This window comes from Monodelphis domestica, chromosome 5 (assembly GCF_027887165.1).
Source record: "Monodelphis domestica isolate mMonDom1 chromosome 5, mMonDom1.pri, whole genome shotgun sequence".
Classification (NCBI taxonomy): Eukaryota; Metazoa; Chordata; class Mammalia; order Didelphimorphia; family Didelphidae; genus Monodelphis; species Monodelphis domestica.
The window spans coordinates 84,420,320-84,440,806 of NC_077231.1; the positions used below are offsets into that span (position 1 = coordinate 84,420,320).

The 20,487-nt window shown below is 38.7% G+C and overlaps 1 protein-coding gene across 4 annotated transcripts in view; it reads right to left on the bottom strand.

The window, feature by feature from the left end:
- Positions 1-20,487, bottom strand: part of ANKS1B (ankyrin repeat and sterile alpha motif domain containing 1B) — a 1,427,494-nt gene that overhangs the window by 1,229,854 nt on the left and 177,153 nt on the right. For all 4 annotated transcript variants that reach the window (XM_056798687.1, XM_056798685.1, XM_056798684.1 and 1 more), the window contains 3 exons: positions 14,296-14,371; positions 8,645-8,746; positions 1,331-1,444 (listed from right to left, as the gene is read on the bottom strand). In XM_056798687.1, the coding sequence (XP_056654665.1) occupies positions 1,331-1,444; positions 8,645-8,746; positions 14,296-14,371 (292 nt within the window). The remainder of the gene's footprint in view (positions 1-1,330; positions 1,445-8,644; positions 8,747-14,295; positions 14,372-20,487) is intronic.

A 20,487-nucleotide genomic window follows, 5' to 3' on the forward strand; every position in this document is an offset into this window, starting at 1 on the left:
AAAACAGACCAATTTCATTGCTACCATGTTGAATTTAATATTCCCTCTAAAAACTGTGCCTAACAAGTTTTTGGTTTCAAATGTGGTCTTCTTTTTTGTTCTTTTTATTGTTGCTCAGTCATTTTTCAGTCACATCTGACTCTTCATGACCCCATCTGGAGTTTCCTTCATAAAGATACTAGAGTGGTTTGCTCTTTCCTTGTCCAGATGATTTTTATAAGATCAGGAAACTGAGGCAAAAGAGTGAAGTGGCTTGCCCAGGATCACACAGCTAGTGAGTGCCTGAAGCCAGATTGGAATACAGAAGATGAGTATTCTGGACTCTAGGCCTGTGCCACTTCTTGCTGATCTTTTTTAGGGTAAAATGTAAATTTTGCTGTTGATGGGTACATTCATATTTAAAATTTAAAATAATTCTAAGACTATTTCTACCTACACATATGAACAGAGAAAAACCTATATGCAGGTTTCATGAACTTTGAAAAAAATGGAAATGGTAGTACTGTATATTAGCACCTGCAAGTTTTATTTTTCTTTTTCTGATAATTGAATTTGTTTTTCTATCGTCTTCAGTATCAAATTCAAGCACTTTCCCTTCTCCTCAGCAAGCCATAAAGTTTAAGTAGATTTTTAAAAGACAGCAAAGGCAACCAAAGCATTCACCCTGTCTGGCAGTGCATCCAGTACCAAGTCTATCAAACTCTCCAATAGTCTATAATCAACTTTTTTTAAGTCTGTCTCTACCTTTTATCTATTGTAAATTTGAAATTTCAATACAGAAGAAATGAAATTGTCACTCGGAAAATAACAAAGCTGGCAGTCCTTGCTAAGAAAAGAGCATTTTTGCTCTGAACTAAACACATTTCAGAAAAGGTGTGATTATGAACTACAGGTGTGGAACCCAATTCATTACCCTAAGATATGTCAGAAAAAAAGAAGGAAGGAAGGAAGGAAGGAAGGAAGGAAGGAAGGAAGGAAGGAAGGAAGGAAGGAAGGAAGGAAGGAAGGAAGGAAGGAAGGAAGGAAGGAAGGAAGGAAGGAAGGAAGAAAGGAAGAAAGGAAGAAAGGAAGAAAGGAAGAAAGGAAGAAAGGAAGAAAGGAAGAAAGGAAGAAAGGAAGAAAGGAAGAAAGGAAGAAAGGAAGAAAGAAAGAAAGAAAGAAAGAAAGAAAGAAAGAAAGAAAGAAAGAAAGAAAGAAAGAAAGAAAGAAAGAAAGAAAGAAAGAAAGAAAGAAAGAAAGAAAGAAAGAAAGAAAGAAAGAAAACCTGTTCTTCCCACTCTGTTCCCTGCAACTGAAAAAGCTGGTAAAGACTTCAAAGTAGACCACTCACTTTTGGTCTTTTGGGATGGTGAATTAACAGGCGATGAGATGCACGTCTGGTGTGTGGTACATTCTGACTCGTTCTCTTCCAGGATGGTAGTTTTGTCTCCACCTTCCAAATATTCTGTGTATACACACGGCATTATGAGAGTTAAAATTTCCTATTTTTGAACTCATTTTGTTTGACAATAAAATTTAGCCTTCCCTCTAAATTTTTCCATTTACCTCCCTGAAATGCATCACATGTGTGTACATGTGTATGTAGGAATGTCTTTGTAAATTCATGTGTGAATATGTGTATAAATCTATCAAAACCCACTCCCAAGTACAAGAATTGATTAAGCTCCCACAGCATACAAGGGATTGCCAGACAAGGGGATTCAAAGACAAGGTAAGAACTATTGCCTGCCCTCCAAACACATTTCACGTGCATATTTAAATTGAGGAGGGGGGGGGGGTTGTTCATTAGATCATAGATTTAGATTAAGGAAGCTAAGAGGTCATGAAGTCCAATGCCTTCATTTTACAAATGAGCAAACTGAGGTCAGGCAAGGGAAGTGATTTGCCTCAAGTCCACCACTAGTAAGGGGTGGAAGATCAACCCTGGTTCCCTGATCCCAAATCCAATGATCTTTCCACTGTAAAATGAAGCGAGAGAAAGCTTTAACCAGTAAAAGGTTTAGGAAAGGTTTCCCACAGATAATGGCACATGAAGGAATTCTAAGATGAAGAAAGGTATTTTCATTATGAGACAGCTTCACAAAGGCATAGAGGTAGTAGATGGAATACTACAGGGTTGTTGAGTTGAAATGAGAAGTCTATATAAGCAAGTGATTTAAATAATGCTATAGAAATGCCAAAGGAACTTGAGGGGTTTGGGGGAGAGGGGAGGAGAAGTATTATGGAGATAGTACAGCAGATAGAGCAAGGACCTGGAGCAAGGAACATCTAAGTTTAAATCTGGCCTCAGACACTTTAATAGCTATGTGATTACGATTTTATTAGCATAAAAAATTCTGAATGATGAAATTTCCTCTACGGTACCAAGCAATGCAGAATGGCACTTGCTCTGCCATTTTCCCAGATGCATTGAGAGGTTCAGTGATATACTCAGGGTCACACAGCCACTATGGGTCAGAGGCAAGACATGAACCATGGTCTTCCTGACTCCCAAGTCAACTCTCTCCACTACATCATAGTGCCTCTGGTCACAAAGATCAATTATAATTATTACTTGGTTAGTAAATCATCTTTCCCCAAAAATATATCAAGAATATTTTCCCCTTCCACGAATCAAGTATTTGCTTGTTTGCTTGTATCCAAAGCCTTCCAAGCTGATAGGATAAAAGGACTTAATAGCCTAGAATTCATAGACTTTCTGAAATCTTTGCATTTCCCCATTTGGAGTCTAGACAGGAAGCCAGAAGAGACTTAAAAAGCATTCCCAAATTGTTGTTGTCATTAGTGTCATCAACGAAATCAGTCGTTAGTGTTGGCTATAAACTTTATTTGAAAAGATCTCCCCCTCACCTATGATTTCTATGGGTTTACTCAAGTTATTAGAAGCAATGTTTTTGTCATTTAGTCATTCCAATCATGTCTGACTCTACCCATTTGGGTAAAACCCATTTGGAGTTTTCTTGTCAAGGGATACAGAAGTAGTTTGCCATTTATTTCTCTGGCTTGTCAATTCAGAATCTAGAAACCCCAATCTTGAGATCTCGAGAACCCCAACTTGCCCTTGTCTCTGGGAGGGAAAGCCCAACCTCAAAGAGTCTCAGATTAACAATAGACCTTAAAGTAGTTTAGGTAGAGCTAGCTAATTCAATCAGGTGTTAAGTATCCTCTTTTGGACCTGTAGTTTCTCCCTTTGTGTCAAAGCCCTTTTCCAAGGTTGTCCAAGCCCTTGGCTGGATCTTTCCCTTTTGTGTCCATTGTAAACCATCAGCCTCTCCTTGATAATTCTGTCTAGGACTCCTCATCTTCTTTGTAGCCATTGTAAAATCAATCAACTATACTCAGTTCCTCAGTATCCCTAAAGTATATAAGTTTCTCAAATTCTTTTATTTTTTGGAGCTGTCAGTGTAGCAAGGTTGACACTCCTAGGGGTTACTAGCCAGAGCAGCCAGAGTCGTGGGTCTCTGTGTGGGTTTGTAGCGCACAGCTCTGCGTGGAAGCCTTGAGAAAAGTATTGAACCTCTCTCCTTAATTAAAGACATGTTTTTTCTGACTATTGAATAGTTCTGTGGGTTTTTTTTTCAGTTTAACAAGTTCATTTTACAGATGAGAAAACTGAGGCAAAGAAGGTTAAGTGACTTGTCCAAGGTGACACAGCTTTTGACATTTGTCACAGGTCGCTGATGATAAGTTTGCTCTCATAAGTTTGCTCTCAGGTCTTCCTGACTCCAGGTCCAGTGCTCTCCCCACCATGCCCATAGAAGCAATGTTAAACTCCTTGGATTTAATTTTCCTAATTAAGAAAATAAGGACATTTGACTCAATACCTCTGAGGTCCCTTCTATCTCTAAATTTGTAATTCTATGATATTCTGTCTTTTTCAAAATTGATATTTTCTCTTCCCAAAAGATGATTATTATTGCATACTTCTAACTGGACTCAGATACTTCCTAGCCTTATGACCCTGGACAAGTCACTTAACCTCCATTGCCTAGCCCTTACTACTCTTCTGCCTTAAAACACTGATGCTAAGAAGGAAGGTAAGGGTTATAAAAAAATTACTGCACACTTTTATACTTTTCCAAAACTCAGTTTTAGGCGATGACTAAGTGTCCTCTGAGGTCCCTTCTAGCCCTAAATCTATGATCCCCATAACCTCTTATTTTGTCATCTATCAATTAAAGTTTTGGTTTAGATGGCTTCTAAGAGCAAGTCCAATTCTAAATCTAGGATGCTAAGACTTCTCTCTGCCTCAGTTTTCCCATTCATAAAATGAGGTAGCTTAGAGTATATGGCCCTCCTTCCAGATCTCAATGATTCCTGGGTCCCTCCTGGCCTCAGTTTCCTCTTCTGCAAAATAAGGGGGTTGTTCTAAAGAGCCTCAAGGGTCTGGTCCAGCTTTTAATCTAGGATCCAACAAGAGAATACCAGTTAGTAGTTGTCTTTCGTACTCAAAGAGAACCAAAATGACATCACCATGTTGGAGCTGATGTTCAGTGTGTCCGACTATGACCAATGAGACCAATATAAACCCAGGAGGTTCTACCCCAGGCTGGGCGCAAATAGCTGGAATGAATGTTTAGGATGGAAATGTTTCTACATTTGCACATGTCAGGATAGGATATTATTCGGTATTCAGAAGAACACTACACTGAAGCTGTGTGTTCATGCCTTGATTTTCCTTTTGTATCTGTCTCCTTTCCTTGTTTTCCATATCCTGAATTTCAAAGCTCTGCTTCTGGTTCTCCCATTTATCCTTATATGCACTTGACTTGTAATTAACCTCCTTATTGAGGAGAAAATTGTGGCAGCTGGAGCCTGTCTCCAGATCAGGGGGAGAAAAACACATGGCAAAACCATTACTTTAAAAAAACAAATAAACTAGGATTAGCAATGACCTTCCATTGTCCATCTAGCCATCCCTCTCAGTCCTTTGCTGTCTTTGCTTCCTGTCCTGGCAAGACCTCTTCTGGGCTCTAATTTAGCCATATTCTAGAGCCATGCAAGGCATCTCTGATCCCCTGGTGCTGTCTCGCCAATCTGTCCTTCCTCAGGAGCCATGCCAGGTGACAGGTAAGAACCTGAAGGGATAACAAGATAACTAAAGAACAAAGCTCATGAGTTTAAAGAGATGGTGTGCCACTCCACCAGCTTAATCATGATAAACTCAAAAGAGGGAAAAAATCTCTCTGAAACCAAATGAGGATTTCTGTTCTAATCGGGAGCCAGAGATCCTGACAAATGACTGAGCAGGGTCAAGAAAAAGCAGACATGGATCTCATGAGCACCATTTTATGATATAATATAACTAAGATGCCCCATTAAAATGGTAGCTTCTTGAGAGTAGGGCTTGCCTGATTCTTTGTTTTTATAAATCCCAGCACTTGGAACAGTGGTGAGCATATGGTGCAAGCTTTAAAATCATTTGCTCATTGATCGAACTCATCAAAAAACAGTCTGAAAGTACTAACTTACAACAGTGATGTTCAGGGTGTCTCAGAAATAGGTCTTAAAGGAACCTCAGGGGCTATTTAGTCCAACCCCCTCATTTTCCAGATAAAGAAATTAAGTCTCAAGAGATCACAGAGATCATTAATAGAGACCTCGAGGAATTCTCCAGAAGACCATCTAAATTGACCCCATCATTTCCCAGATAGGGAAATTGAGGCCCAAGGAGGTCAAATGGATTTGAGAACCACAGGGAGAAGACATCAGAGACAAAATACTCTAATCTCACCATCTGATAGTCAGGAAAACTCCAACTGTCTGAGTTATAACCCAGGAGCCCATACAGTATATATAAGACCTGAGAAATGTGGATGTAGAGCTGGAAAGGACCTCAGAGACCAAGGAGCACATTATATTACAGAAAAGATAACTGAGGCCCAGCAAAATTTCCAGAAGTTGCTTTTTCCATCTGGACTATGTCACCTGAACCCATACATTGTATTTGACAATATGAGATCTGAGAAATGTTCAGCTAGAACTGCAAGGGACCTCAGAGACCATTAAGACCAAAGCCTTTGACAGATCAAGAAACTGTTGCCTAAACTGTCCAAGAAACATATCCAGTCATGCAGGCATTGATAAGACAGGTCCCTCAGTGTCCCACAGCATAAGCTGAGCCAACCCATTCATATAAATATAGCTAGCAAATCACCTGCATTCTTCCTTAGAATACCATCCAGCCAAGGCAATGTTCTTGTCGAGTCTTACAGCCCAAACTGTCTCTTGTTCTCAATACTTGCTTTACCATCATAGAACCAAAAGGACAATTATGCTTGCTTTTGCTTTAGAGCAGGGGTCCCCAACCTGGAGCCTGGAGACTCTACCCTAATAATTATTATAATAGTTATTTCAACATAATTGGTTTCCTTGTCATCACACGGGTTTTATTTTATGCCCTTCAGAACGTTATTCTAAAAAGGGGCCCATAGATTTTAGCAGACTTCTAAAGAGGGCTATGAAGCAAAAAAGAAAGTTAGCAATCCCTGCTTTCATGTAATTCATGAACAAGTATGGCATGTAAATAAATATAGAACTGTTTAATTTTTAAGAGAAAATTTTTAATTTTTAAGAAAAATTAGATCTAGAATTCTATCAGTGTAGGAAGCTCCCAGGGAGGAACTCTCATACCTGCCCCGCAACTCTGCAAATATGTAATCTTAGAGTTCTCGGAAGCACTGAAATGTTGTGACTTATCAAGGTCACACAACTTGCTTGTATGTATCAGAAGGAATATTTGAAGATGGAGCTACAAGACCTTGCTGCCTTTCCAGCTACTTAATATAAATATCTATACATACATATCTTTTTTCCACATGTAAATGCACATTCCACATAAATATATAGAGATACACATATTTCCCTTGTGTATACAAATAAGGAGAAAAGACCCTGTCCTAAAAAATTGAAGGATACTCTAGACCCAAAAGTAGACCATGCCCCCATTTTTCATTGAGCTCATGCTCCAAGGGATTATGGGCTAGCCTCACTCGCCAAGATGTAACTAGGGCAGGTTAAAGTGGATGCTTATGAAAAAACCCCCATTAGTCTGACTGAAAATAATAAGAAATAAATATTTATTTGGGCTAAAGTTCCTTACAACCTTAATAGAAGGAAGACAACTATTTACGATACTTGATCACATTCTCAGAAACAATGATCGCCATTAAAATCTTTTCCTCTCCTTCTTGGAAAAGTGTCTAAAAGTTCTAAGAAGGAAATCAAAGGCTCAAGAAAATGGATTATGGTACCAAATGTAACATGAACTACTTGAAGTCTAGCTAGCAGCTAGGTGGAACAGTGGATCGAGTGCCAAACCTAGAATCAAGGAAACTCATCTTCTTGACTTCAAATCCAGCCTCAGACACATACTGTGTGAACCTGGTCAAGTCACTTAACACTATTTGCCTCAGTTTCCTAACCTGCAAAATGAGGTAGAGAAGTAAATGGCAAACCACTCCAGGATCTTTGCCAATAAATCTCAAATGGGGTCGTGAAGAGTCACACACAATTGAACAACAGCAAGGTTAGGAATATTGCCTTTCTCCAACTCTTAAAGAGATTAATGATTCTCTAAGGTCACTTCCCTCATTTTCTTTTCCCCTGAAAAAAGTATCTCTATTACTCCAGGTGACCAAGTGAATAGCTTAAGGGAAAAGAAATGAGCAGGGAGCAAAGAGACACTGAGTGCTTTTAGGAGAATGATTCTCCCAGAAGGCATGCCTGAAAGTTAAGTGGCTGTTCTGAAAAAATTAAATAAATATTATAATTATAATAATAACATTTACCCAGTCCTACCTTGTGAAACTGTATTTGATCATATTATAAAATGTTTCTTTATTCAAGATTCCTAAAACTGTTACTTCAAAAGGTCTTGAGAGAGAAACATATGCCAGATTATTAGGAGCTTCTGCCACTTTGGACATTCTTCCCTCCAAATCCAAGCCATAAGACCCCCAGTTTTTTCCCCCTGTTATAAAGCAGTTTCGCAGTTTGGTGAAGCCTGTGGCCTCCCCCCTCAGATTCCCAATTTTAAATGATCAAAACAAAATGCAAGGGATTACAAAGGATGACAATCATAATAAATATGTATGAATATGTATCTACATACAGATTATGTATATATTATATACACATATTTCACATATGTAACAAATATTTATATATAACCAATTCAGAGACCCTGGGTTAAGAACCCCTACCCTAAAGAGAGAATCACTCAGATTTAAAATAACATTCAATTAATAGAAATTGTTTCCATTAGGTTCGTGCCTTTGCAATGCTGTGTTTTCTCTAATGTCAAAGTATCCAAACCGATCAGAACCTGGCCACTCAAGTTCCTCCAGCTGCAACAAACAACTGAATTTACACTGGCTCAGTCCTGCTCCCTTTCCCGGTGTCTACCTCCCCAGCACTGCCTTTCGTGGGCTCCTAACATCTCTGCCCTCGCGGAACCCTGTCTCCTGGAGTCCGAGGTCTTTCCACCAATAAAGCTCGACTGAATGAGTCTCTGGAAAAGCACATTTCAGAGTACTATTCATTTGAGAGCTCAAAGAGTTTTCCCAGATACTTGTTCTACGTCCCAGAATTACCAGTTGTTAGCTCTGCTCGAATGACTCAGCCACCACCCAACATGCTTTACCTTGTAAGAGTGCAGCAATTTGGAGAGATTTCTGCGATGGGTGCTCTTTCAGCACATCTAAGACGGTTCTGCCCAAGCTGTCCTTTATGTTGGCATCAATCCCTGAAAGAGAACATGAGCAGAGTAAGCATCAGTGGACTCAAAATGTCTCTAATCAGAAATATACCCTGAGCAGATCCTAGTTTTAGAAAATCTGGGACACACAAACTTCAACATAAAATATTAATACAAGAAAGAGGGTGTGTGTCTATTCATAGGATCACAGATTTAGAGCAAGACAGGACCTTGGAGGCCATCCAGTCCAATTTCCTCATTTTACAAAGGAGGAAACTGAGGTTCAGATTTAAGTGATTTTTTTGGTCAGAGTCACATAGTAAGAAGTCAGGATGTAAACCTAGGTGCTTATCCATTATACTACATTTACTCCCAATTGGAACCTATATTGACTCCTACAGAATTTTAATGAATATTTTTCTTAACAGGATTTTTAGAACCTTCTACTATAACCTAGATTGGTATTAGTTTATTAAAAGGTGTAGAAAATATTAATGCCTTCAAATGTAGGTTCCTAAAACACATTATTCCCATTTTTAATCATATAGCATGATAAATGGAAAGGCAGTATTGTATAGGAGAAAGAATGCTATCTTTGGAGTGAGAGGACTCAGATTCAAACCCGAGCCCTGTCCCCTAGTTACCTATAAGAGCTTCAGTTCTTTAACAAAAAAGACTCTTTCACTTCTGCCCTTGTATCTATGCCCAGTACCAAGTATAGCCATTGACAGAGCCCATTAGGTTCTTAATGAATATTTGCTGACTGTTGACTTGGAGAGCCACCCCCCCCAACCTCTCCAGACCTCAGTTTCTCTATCTGTAGGAGGAGGTTGGATCAGAGGGCCTCTAAGAACCCTTCTCATTCTAAATCATTGATTCTAGATAAGAAATGCTAGAACAGGTCCCCGGTATCAGGGAGACAGGAAAGAAAGTCAAGAATCCTGGGGTTACATCCCATTCTGATATCTCCCTACATATAAAGCTACACTAACTAGGACTAGCCATTTTACCTAAATCAGCTTTGCTTTCTGTAAAGTGGGGACAATGACACTATTTTCCACCCAAGGGCTGTTTATAATGAAACATTACCTAAGTGTGAGTTGGTACAGAGAGACTTCCACTTTTTTTTTTAGTCCTTCCCTTCTGTCTTAAAATCAAAATTAAGCATCAACTCCAAGGCAGAAGAGTGGTAAAGACTAGGGAATGGGGCTTACGTGATTCGTCAGGGTGGCACAGTTAGGAAGTGTCTGAAGCCATACTTAAATCCAAGACCTCTCATCTCCAGGGCTGGCTCTCACCTCTCTGAGCCAACTGGAACTCTGAGCCCCTGGAACTTAGATTCTCGAGGAAATACTGCGTCCAACCTCTGTCACTCTCCATATAACCTTGGGAAGGTCACAATCTCTCATCCGTAAAAAGAAGGGGTCAGACTACAATGTCCCTTCTAATTTGGGATCTATATTTCTTCTCTGATTCCAGTCTATGATTTTATCCATATGAGAAATTCCCAATGTAGAAATTCCTACACCAGGGCCAACCAGTGCCTGGTCTGTAATGGTCTTAGGTACATAAGGACACCAACAGGTTTGCATGCATGCCCAACATAGAGTAAGTAGTTAAATAATATTCATGGGCTTGACTTGTTCAATTGTTTCAGTCATGACCCCATTTGAGATTTTCTTGGCAAAGATAATGGAGCGGTTTGCTGTTTTACAGATGAGAGAACTGAGGCGAACAGGTCAAATGACTTGTCCAGAGTCACACTACTATTAAGAAATTTTAGGCTAGATTTGAACTCATGAAGGGAGTCTTCCTCATTCTAGGATTAATGCTCTTTGCACTGTGGTGCCTCCTAGTTACCTTTGGGCTTGACTTGCATGTGTCCAATAGCTACTAAGTGATAGAGAAAGGCTGTGAATCCAGGACTTCTTGACTCCAAAGCTGCCCTTCAGTTAGAAGACTTCAAAAAGCCTTGGTCAAAGAAATGTGTACTCATCATTCACTAACATGTCAAATTGCTCTCTCCCTTTTTTGTGATGAGCCAATAACACAACTGAGAGCAAAGATGGTGCCGAGCTGGAGACATGCAGCACTGGGAGGCAGGCACCTGAGGTTCGAGTCCTCCCTCTCATGCACATCTTGGGATGGTAGACAAGTCTCTTAACACCTTAACAGCCCAGGTCACTTTTTAAGTTTCTCAGTTTCAAGAAAGTGATCCTATAGGCTGGTAGATAAAGTGTCTCTGCTAGGAGTTTCTTCACACCATGGAAGTCACAGATCTGGGCCAAATACTCCAGCATCCCAATTCATACGTGGTTTAGTACCAAGAAGGTCAGCTTTGGAGTCAAGAAGACCGGGGATAACACCAATTCAATCACACTCTCACCATTGCCAGTAAAAAAAAATGTTTAGAGCAACCGTAAAAAGGGATCAATGGGAAGCCATATGATATGGTGGGCACAGAGCTGGGAGGCCAGGTTCCAATCTACCCTTTGACATATATGAGCTGTTTCAACCTCAGCAAGGCACTTACCTTTAAGCACTCTGGGCAACTCCCAAAGACTAACTAGAACTTTAATGAACTTCAAAAAAATACTTGACCTCAGTGAGCAAGTTTCATTTCACTTTAATCAGTGCACGAACACGGGGACCAATCACACAGCTTTCTCCATCCCTTTTGAGGACTGCTCTAATTACTCTAAAAGGCTCCCTCCCAGTCACTGGGGACCACCCACTCTAGCTACTCACTTAATAAAGTAATTGGATAGAGAGCAGCTCCCAAGCTCAAGAAAACCCAATCGCTGTGATTTCCATAGTTCAAACCAGACTCTTCTATCACAATCCAATCAGCTTTCATACATCACAGGGCTCAGGCCCTCTTTTTTGACCTCAGAGGAGTCAAACAATGTACCTTCATTAGCACAGAAAGGAAGGGAAACGTCTTTTGCTCTCCATATACACACTCACCTAAACAGATTGATAGAAAAGAGCTTTACAAATGTTTCTTTTCTTTTCTAAGTCTGTTTCTCCTGGGTTCTTTTGTTGCCAATCTGAAAATAATAACTACTGATCCCTACCTAATATATGCATATACATGATGCTTAAATATGTAATATATGTATATCTAATATATAATACATAAAACCATGGATTACGTGAGACATATGTAAAACTAAAGGAATGTTCTAATAATGCAGATGTTAAAATAATACTAGAATCATATGATTATACTATCCCAAAAGTCTTTGTGTAAAATTAAGCCTTAATACCTCAATAAAATTGTTTTAATAATTTTAAAAATAACTTAATAGCTTTAATAAAAATTACCTTATGACTTATGGAGTACCTTATGTGTATAATAAGTAATATTTATAAAGCTGTGTGTCTGAAAAGTGGATGGATGATAGACAAATAGATAGATGACATATGAGAAATACATAAGGGCAGTTAAGTAGCTCAGTGGATTGAGAGCCAGATCTAGAGATGGGAAGTCCTGGGTTCAAATCTAGCCTCAGGGGGGCAGCTGGGTGGCTCAGTGGATTGAAAGTCAGGCTCATGGACAGGAGGTCTTGGGTTCAAATATAACCTCAGACACTTCCTAGCTGTGTGACCCTGGGCAAGTCACTTAACACTCACTGCCTAATTCTTACCATTTTTTTGTCTTGGAACCAATACAAACTACTGATTCTAAGATGGAAGCTAAGGGTTTAAAAAAAAAAAACTATCCTCAGGCACTTCCTAGTTATGGGACCCTGAGCAAGTGGCTTAATCCCCATTGCCTAACCCTTACTTCTCTTCTGCCTTGGAATCATTACACAGCACTGATTCTAAGATAGAAAGTAAGAGTTTTTAATGAGAGGGAGAAAGAGGCGGGGGGGGGGGATGAGGAGGAAGAGAAAGAGGAGAGAAAAAGGGAAAGAGAAAAAGAGAAGTAGAAATAAAAAGATAATTTTAGAAATAAGAGGATCATATATGCCCTATCAGGGAGGATGACACCGCATATTAATGAGATAATGTGTAACACGCTTTCAGCCTGCTCAGAATGACCTTTCAAAAAGCAGGGCAATAGTGTGCACAGGAGTACAATGTTTTAGATTATTTGAGAGAGGGTCTGTTTTTTCCTGTTCACTGAGTCACAAATGCCATTGACTTTACAAGTCCACAATGGATTTCTTGTCCAGCAGTTTAGCTGGTATCCCAGAATGTTTATATGATAGGAATCACTCCATCTTTCCACCTGCACTGTCACACTTCATTGACTGAGATGCCATCATTTTTCCAATTATATTTATGAATATTCAATTAAGTAAAAATGTATTCAATTTTTAAACATAAAATAAATAAGACAAAATAATGTGTAAGCCTGTCCCAAATAACTTGCACTAGTTCTTTCTCTAACAGGCAGAAAACCTATCTCCAAGATATAGATGGACTAGAGAGGCTATGGTTAAATCCCATTTGAAGCTTCCTAGCGGCCATATCAAATTGGACTCCTGCTCACCTAAGGACATCATGGCTTGGCGCACACAGAGTTGGGGCTCTTCAGAGTCAGCACATCTTTCAACCCTGGGGAAGTTCACCTTACTCTACCCTGATGACCAGCCATGTTTCAAAATGTAGACAAGGGAGGCACTGTATATCCCAACAAAGTACAATATCCCTGTTGGTCAAGTGAACCTCTTTGCATTAACTGTTGTATCTCATTATATTCCAGTAAAAATCCTCAACTCCCAGGCAACCAGCCCAAATGAGGTCTACCCTACAATAACTGGGAAATATATTAGATTTGCACTCACACAATTCAGGTTTGAATTCCAGCTCTGCTACTTACTACCTGGCTGATCTGAAGTCAGCCCTTTGGAGGTGTGGGCTTCAGTTTCCACATCTATGAAATGAGGGAGTTGGAATAGGTGATCTCTGAAATCTCTTCCAATCCTAAATCTATGACCCTATGAAACGATCACCTCCTTGCCTTCAGTCTCTTCTGTAAAGTTCTGAGCCACCTTTACAGTTCTAAACCCCACCATCTTCTACCCAATGTGATTCAGGGGCTCATGGAACTCCACCTTTCCCAGCTGATGACAGACTAATGGAGCTTAGAACAGACCTAAGGTCCTTAGGGTCTTAGAAAACTTAGTTTTTCTTCCCAACAACATAGAATGTTTTACTTTTGTTGGGAGGAAGGGAGAGAGGGAAGCAAAAGAATAGCAAACAATTAATTTTACAACATTGAAAAATTAGAAGATGGTTGCAGAGGTTTTTCTTGGGATTCTTCACTTAACAACAGGACAGACCACAGAAGTCCAAGAACTATTCCACTGCGCTAGGGTAATAACCACATAATTTGACTTCTAAATATCCGGTTGTCATGTCATGTTTTAGTGAACCATCATTAACATGAGTCATGCTTCTATGGCATTTTTATTCAAAAATGGGGGATGAACTTTGCACAATAGGTCAACCCTATAATTCTACATATAAACAAGATATGGGAGTGATTTTTTTTTCAGAAAGCACATGTTACTTTCCTTCTTAATCATCTGAAATGGACAAGTTGCCTGATGGGAAGTACTCCAACGATGGTCACGAGAGGTTACCTGTTTCTAAAAGAAGTCGGACAACATCCACCTTCCCAAATAAGGCTGCTTCATGGAGTGCACTCCCTTTTTCCGTCTGCAAAATAAAAGAAAACCAAAATATGAAGATAATAACTTTAAGACCTTGGAAAATCAGTGAAGTAAAAAAATTGCAAGTCAATTAAACAAGGTTTTATTAAGTATATCATGGGGGTCAGGGAGCTACAATTAAAAAAAAAAAGAAATTAGTCCTGCCCTCAAGGGGAATTTGTTATTGATGTTTATTGTGCAATTGTATTTCATTGAGCTGTAAATTCTAAAGGAGTTTCCATTTGGATCTTTATAAATAATGACAAACACTCGTATAGAGCTTTAAGGTTTATAAAGCTTTTCACATATATTATCTCATTTGTCCCCCTCAAAAACCTCATTTCAAAAATCATTTCATTTCTCTAGGCCACAGTTTCCTCATGTGCTAAAAATCTATACAGTCACCATGCACCTCTCTAAAGCCTACTGAGTGACATCCATAACAACAATAACAATAATAATGCTTTAAGGTTTGCTTTACTCACTTTACGCACCTCACTTGATCCTGAAAATAGCCCTATGAGACATCATCCACTTTTTTGAGGTATCAGAATTATAAATGAGGAAGGAGCAGCTAAGTGGTGCCATAGTACATAGAGTGCCAGGCTTGGTTGAAGTCAGGAAGACTCATCTTCCTGAGTTCAAATCTGGCCTCAGACACTTACTAGATGCATTATCCTGGACAAGTCACCTAATCTATTTGTCTCAGTTTCCTTATCTATAAAATGAGATGTAGAAGTAAATAATCCACTCTAGTATCTATGCCAAGAAAACCCCAAATGGAATCTCACAGTCAGACGTGACTTTGTCAACATGGAATCTAGAAACCCCAAACTTGTAGCCTAGTAAGATCTGATGAACCCCAAATTTTAGGACTAGCTTGTAAAAGTTGGAGACCCCAAAGCTTGTCCTTGTTCCCTGCTCCTGTAAGAATCTACCCTGAAAGGAATCTCAGACTAGCAGTTTCAGACTGAATAATGGACCCTAAGGTAAAGGCAATCCGCTTGAGGTGGAGGCTAAACCCAAGCTGAGTGATTCTTGTCTCCAGAAGCCTCTCCCAGTATATCACACCTTCCTTCTGAGGATTGAACTTGGGACCTTCAGCTTATAAGACTGATGCGCTGCCTGCTGTGCTAAAGGGTCACTTGGCTTGAACTTAGCCTACACCTCAAGTGGATTGTCTTTACCTTAGGATCCACTATTCATTCTGAAACTGCTAGTCTGAGATTCCCTTCAGGGTGAATTCTTAGGGGAACAGGAAACAAGAACAAGCTTTGGGGTCTCCAACTTACAAGCTAGTCCTAAAACTTGGGGTTCATCAGATCTTACTAGGCTACAAGTTAGGGATTTCCAGATTCCATGCTGACAACTAAAACAACTGAACAGCAACAAAAACAAATGCGGAAACTAAAGCTGAAAAAGAATTTCATCAGGGTCATACAGATACTAAGGATCTCAGGAATCCAGATGCAGTTTTCACATATCAGTGCCATCCACACAGAAAGCATCTATGAAAATTGAGCTGCCTAAGGCTCTTGCCCACAGTCCCACAGCTAGGCAAAGTTTGAGTCTATGTCTTCCTGATCTCAAGTCCAGAACTCTACTATGTAATATTGCCTTACTCTAAATTTAGAGATTAAAGAAGAATTTAGAAATAAATTAGAAATATTATTATTTATTATTTAGGTCTAATAAGTTAAAATATTAATAAAACAAATTAGAAAAGCAGCTATGAAGCTAGAAAGAACCTTAGAGGTCATCTAATCCAAACTTATTTTTACAGATGAAGAAACTAAGATCCAAATATGTTGACTTGTCCCAAGCCATATAGGCAGAGTAAATATTTGAATCAACATTCAAATCCAGATCCTCTGACCGCCACCTTAGATTTCAAACACATAGTGAGTGATCTTGAATTCAAAACCCTCCTTAATCCAGGAAGATCATCTTTTAAACAGCATGAAAAATAAAACCCACACTATTATCCATGTTAAAATTTTAAGCTTCTGTTTACTTCCTTTACTGTATTCCAAAGTAGCATCATTCAGTTAAATGAATTACAAATTGACTTTAAATATGACAGATTAGAAAGGTATCATGTCAAAGGGATTTTATCCCCTCCCCCTCCTGGGTTGGGGACCATTTGATCAACATTCCTCACATACCAGAGTTGCCGTGGAAACATCCTTGAATGTGAATAAAAGAAAGTGGGTGGAGCATACCTAGGTCTTTTGGCATGGATAGATGGATGGAATAGAGAAGTGAGGGAGAGAGAAAAGATGCCAATAGAATACAGACACGTGGTCTGAGAACTTAGAGTAAGGAAGAGATTTCAATCTATGCTTACCTACCTTTTCTATTAATAAACTTTATGAAAAATAATAACTGGAAGATATATATTAATTTTAAATATGACTGTATAAGTTCAAGAAAAATATGAAAAGGAAGATAACATGAGGAAATATATTTTGATTGTGAAACTAAAGTTACACAGAAACACACACATACACTCAAAGCTGTTGTTTTCCTTTGTGAAAAAAAAGACAATATCCATCACAAAATGGATAAGTCCTTGAAAGAGTCCTAAAGTCAAAAAAGAAATGTGTATATAAAAATATTTTGTAGCAAGTCTCACAAAATAATACCACATTTATTTAAGGGTTTAAAACTGGAACACTGTTTTAAAAACCATTCTAATTATTTATTTGGCTTTTAAAATCAATCACATTATCATATTCCTGTCCAAAACAAAAAAAAAATGGTCTTTGTCTCAACATGCTTTTTACTGTTCAGACAACTCTGACTAGGGGGGCAGTTCAGTTTCCAGGCATCATATTTTTAGAGGAAGTGACAAAAAAGTGGAAATCATCAGGAGGATAGCCAGTGTCCATAAAAGATCTGGAGAGGATGTCATACCTTAGAGAAGCCACTGAAATTTCCTAGGTCTCAGTTTCCTCAAATGTAAAATAAGAGATTTGGACTAGAAAAATTCATAGGTCCTTAGCAGCTCTGGGTCCTATTATACTAGTTAGGTCACAGCTCTATTGATTCCTAACTATGTGACCTAAGGCAAGTCACTTAACTTTGAGGAGGTCTTAGTTTCTGCATCTTTAAAAGCAAAAGATTGACTTAAAAGGTCTATAATGTACCTTTTGATCTTAGACAAGTCATTTAGCCTACTTTTACTTCAGTTTCATGATCTGCAAAATGAGGCAGAAAGACTAGATGACCTCAAAGTTCTCTCCCAGCTCTTAACCCAATGATTCTTCATTCTCACATCTATAATCCATTAATCCTTGGGTCATGGGCAGGATGGAGAACAAGAGGAATTGTATGTATATGGCTATTTAAGTTTTACACAGTCTTTATTAGTCTCTATATTAGCCAACTCCCTCTAATATTTTTTTAAAACTCTAGTCTTTGTTGGGCTCAAAAATGTAAGTTCTTTTGCTACTGTGTACTTAAAAGAAAGACCCCTTTAAAAAGTATTTTATCTTAGTAATAATAATAATATACTTAAGCTTTCATAGGAAAGCCTTAGTTCGAGAGCCACTCTAATTCCTTTCTACCTTCTACTCCTTTTTAGTACTTTCTCCAATTTTCTATATCATTTTGTTTTCCCTGACTCATTTCACTATGCATAGAACTTCTGTCAAAGTAGTAATTTTATCCTCATTTAAACTAGCTAAAACAAAACAAAAATCACCAACAGGAGGATTAATATCAATTTAGATGGATATTTATGTGGTATTTACCTAAGGTTCTTTCTCCTAATTTGTCTCTTCCCTCTCAGTGATACATTCATTCTAATATTCTCTCTCTCTCTCTCTCTCTCTCTCTCTCTCTCTCTCTCTCTCTCTCTCTCTCTCTCTCTCTCTCTCTCTCTCTCTCTCTTCTCTCTCTCTCTCTCTCTCTCTCTCTCTCTCTCTCTCTCTCTCTCTCTCTCTCTCTCTCTCTCTCTCTCTCTCTCTCTCTCTCTCTCTTTCTCTCTCCTTCTCATACACAAACACACTCACTCTTAGGGAAAAAAATCATTATACAACTGTTTCTTCACAGCACAAACCTCTCCTTTTGTTCTGACACAACCAACCCAATCACCAGCAGAGGCCTCTCTAAGCAAAAGGCAGAACCACCCTGAGACTTGCTGAAACTCTTGCTCTGCTGTAATTGGTCCTCTTTAGGGATGTGAGGGATTGGTGCAGGAAAGGAGAACTGGGAAGAAAACTCGATTCCAATTAACCTTGCTCCTGATCCTGCGGAACTGAAGGTGAGTCACTTTTCTTGAGAAAATAGGGATGAGAAATTCCAAGGTTAATGAAGGTCTTTCCAGGTGGCTCCAGGAAAATCAGAGATGCTCTGATAATTGTCTCTCTCATCCTCACAGCTCTTTCCCAGGTTCAGATTTAAAATATCAGGGGAGGGGAGGAGAATAGAGAGACAGTGAGGCAAAGTAGATATGGAATCAAATTGGAATTTGCTTCCGGAAGACCCATGTTCAAATCCCCCCACTTCTGACACTTAACTAGCTGTGGGATCCTGGGTAAGTAATTTAATTTTGGTGAGTCTAGTTTATTTATTCTTAAAAAAGAGGTTAATAATAGCATTTACCTTAGGTAAGAAGCATAGTAATAGCACTTACCTTGGGTTGGAAGAGTGAAATGAAATAATGTTTAATTCAATGTTTTGCAAATCTTAAAATGCTAAAAATTTTAGTTGTTACTGTTGTAGAACTAATTATTGGGGATGGGGGGGGGAGTCAATGTGCCCAAGTGGATAGAGGGCTGGCCTTGAGCCATGATGACCTCGGTCCAGATCTCACCTCAGACACTGTCTGTAGGATCCTGGCTGAGTCACAACTTGTCAGGGTCTTGGGTAACTAAGATTATCAGACAGACACCAATGCGGTGTTGATGAGCATTGAAAGAGAGAGCAACTCAGGGGAACTTTCTAGGCCAGATACTCTGTGTGATTATAAAAGCTTGAAACTTCAATCAAACTTGTGAGATATCCCATCTCTATAAGCATACATACATATGGTCACATAGATGTATGTGTGTGCAGATCTATACACACACAAACACGTGTGTATTTCTGTATCACCCTGTGACATATATCTGTATATAGAAATAGACAAGAATGATAGATTACATGTACATAAATATATTGTGTATATCTACAGATATGAGAGTATATATTCATATTTTAAAATAAATATACAAACTTATTTCTCATATATACTTACATAGGAAATACATGTTTTTATAGATGTAAGTGGAATACATATTATATAACCTATATCATCAATATTAATAGTTCTAAGTATAAAATGCCACAATATTCAACTACTAATACTATTGATAAATGCTATAGAACATGTATCCCACAAATTGTTTACTCTGGTCTATATATCTCTATGTATTTTACCTAATGCATAGGCAAATATGCAAGCTATGTCTGTATATGTGTGCAATAAATTGATACCATCAATATTATAATAATTAATATGGTGTACATGACAATATCATGAGGAACCATTAAAAAGCAATGCAGCATCATGAATTAAGAGTGAGTTTTGGCATCTGAATGGCCTGGCTTGCAGTTCTGCTCTCCTACTTCTCTTCTCTGCCCCCTCTCCATACTAGCTGGGTCACTTTACATAAAATAATAAACTTTTCCATATTCCAGGCAACTCTGTAAAAGTGTAATACACACAGTGGCTGATCAATTTTTAAAAAAGGGACTTTTCACACTGGGAGAACACCTATGTTCATGAAATCCAAGGCCCTGACCTCTCTCTCCCAAACATGAGGCTTCTGCAAGAATCACAGAATCTCAGAATTAGAAGGAATTTCCAAAGTGACCTTGTCCAACATTTGCCCTTTGGCATGTTTAAAAAGCCATTTTTTAAAATAGCTGGCAGCTGCAAAGGTGGCACAGTGAATAGAGTACCAGACCTGGAGTCAGGAAGACCTGAGCTCAAATTTGGCTTCAGATACTTACTAGCTGTGTGGTCCTAGGCAAGTCATTTAACTGTTTGCCTCAGTTTCCTCATCTGTAAAATGGAGAAGAAAATGGCAAACCATTCTAGAGTCTTTGCTAAGAATTCTCCAAATGGGGTCATAA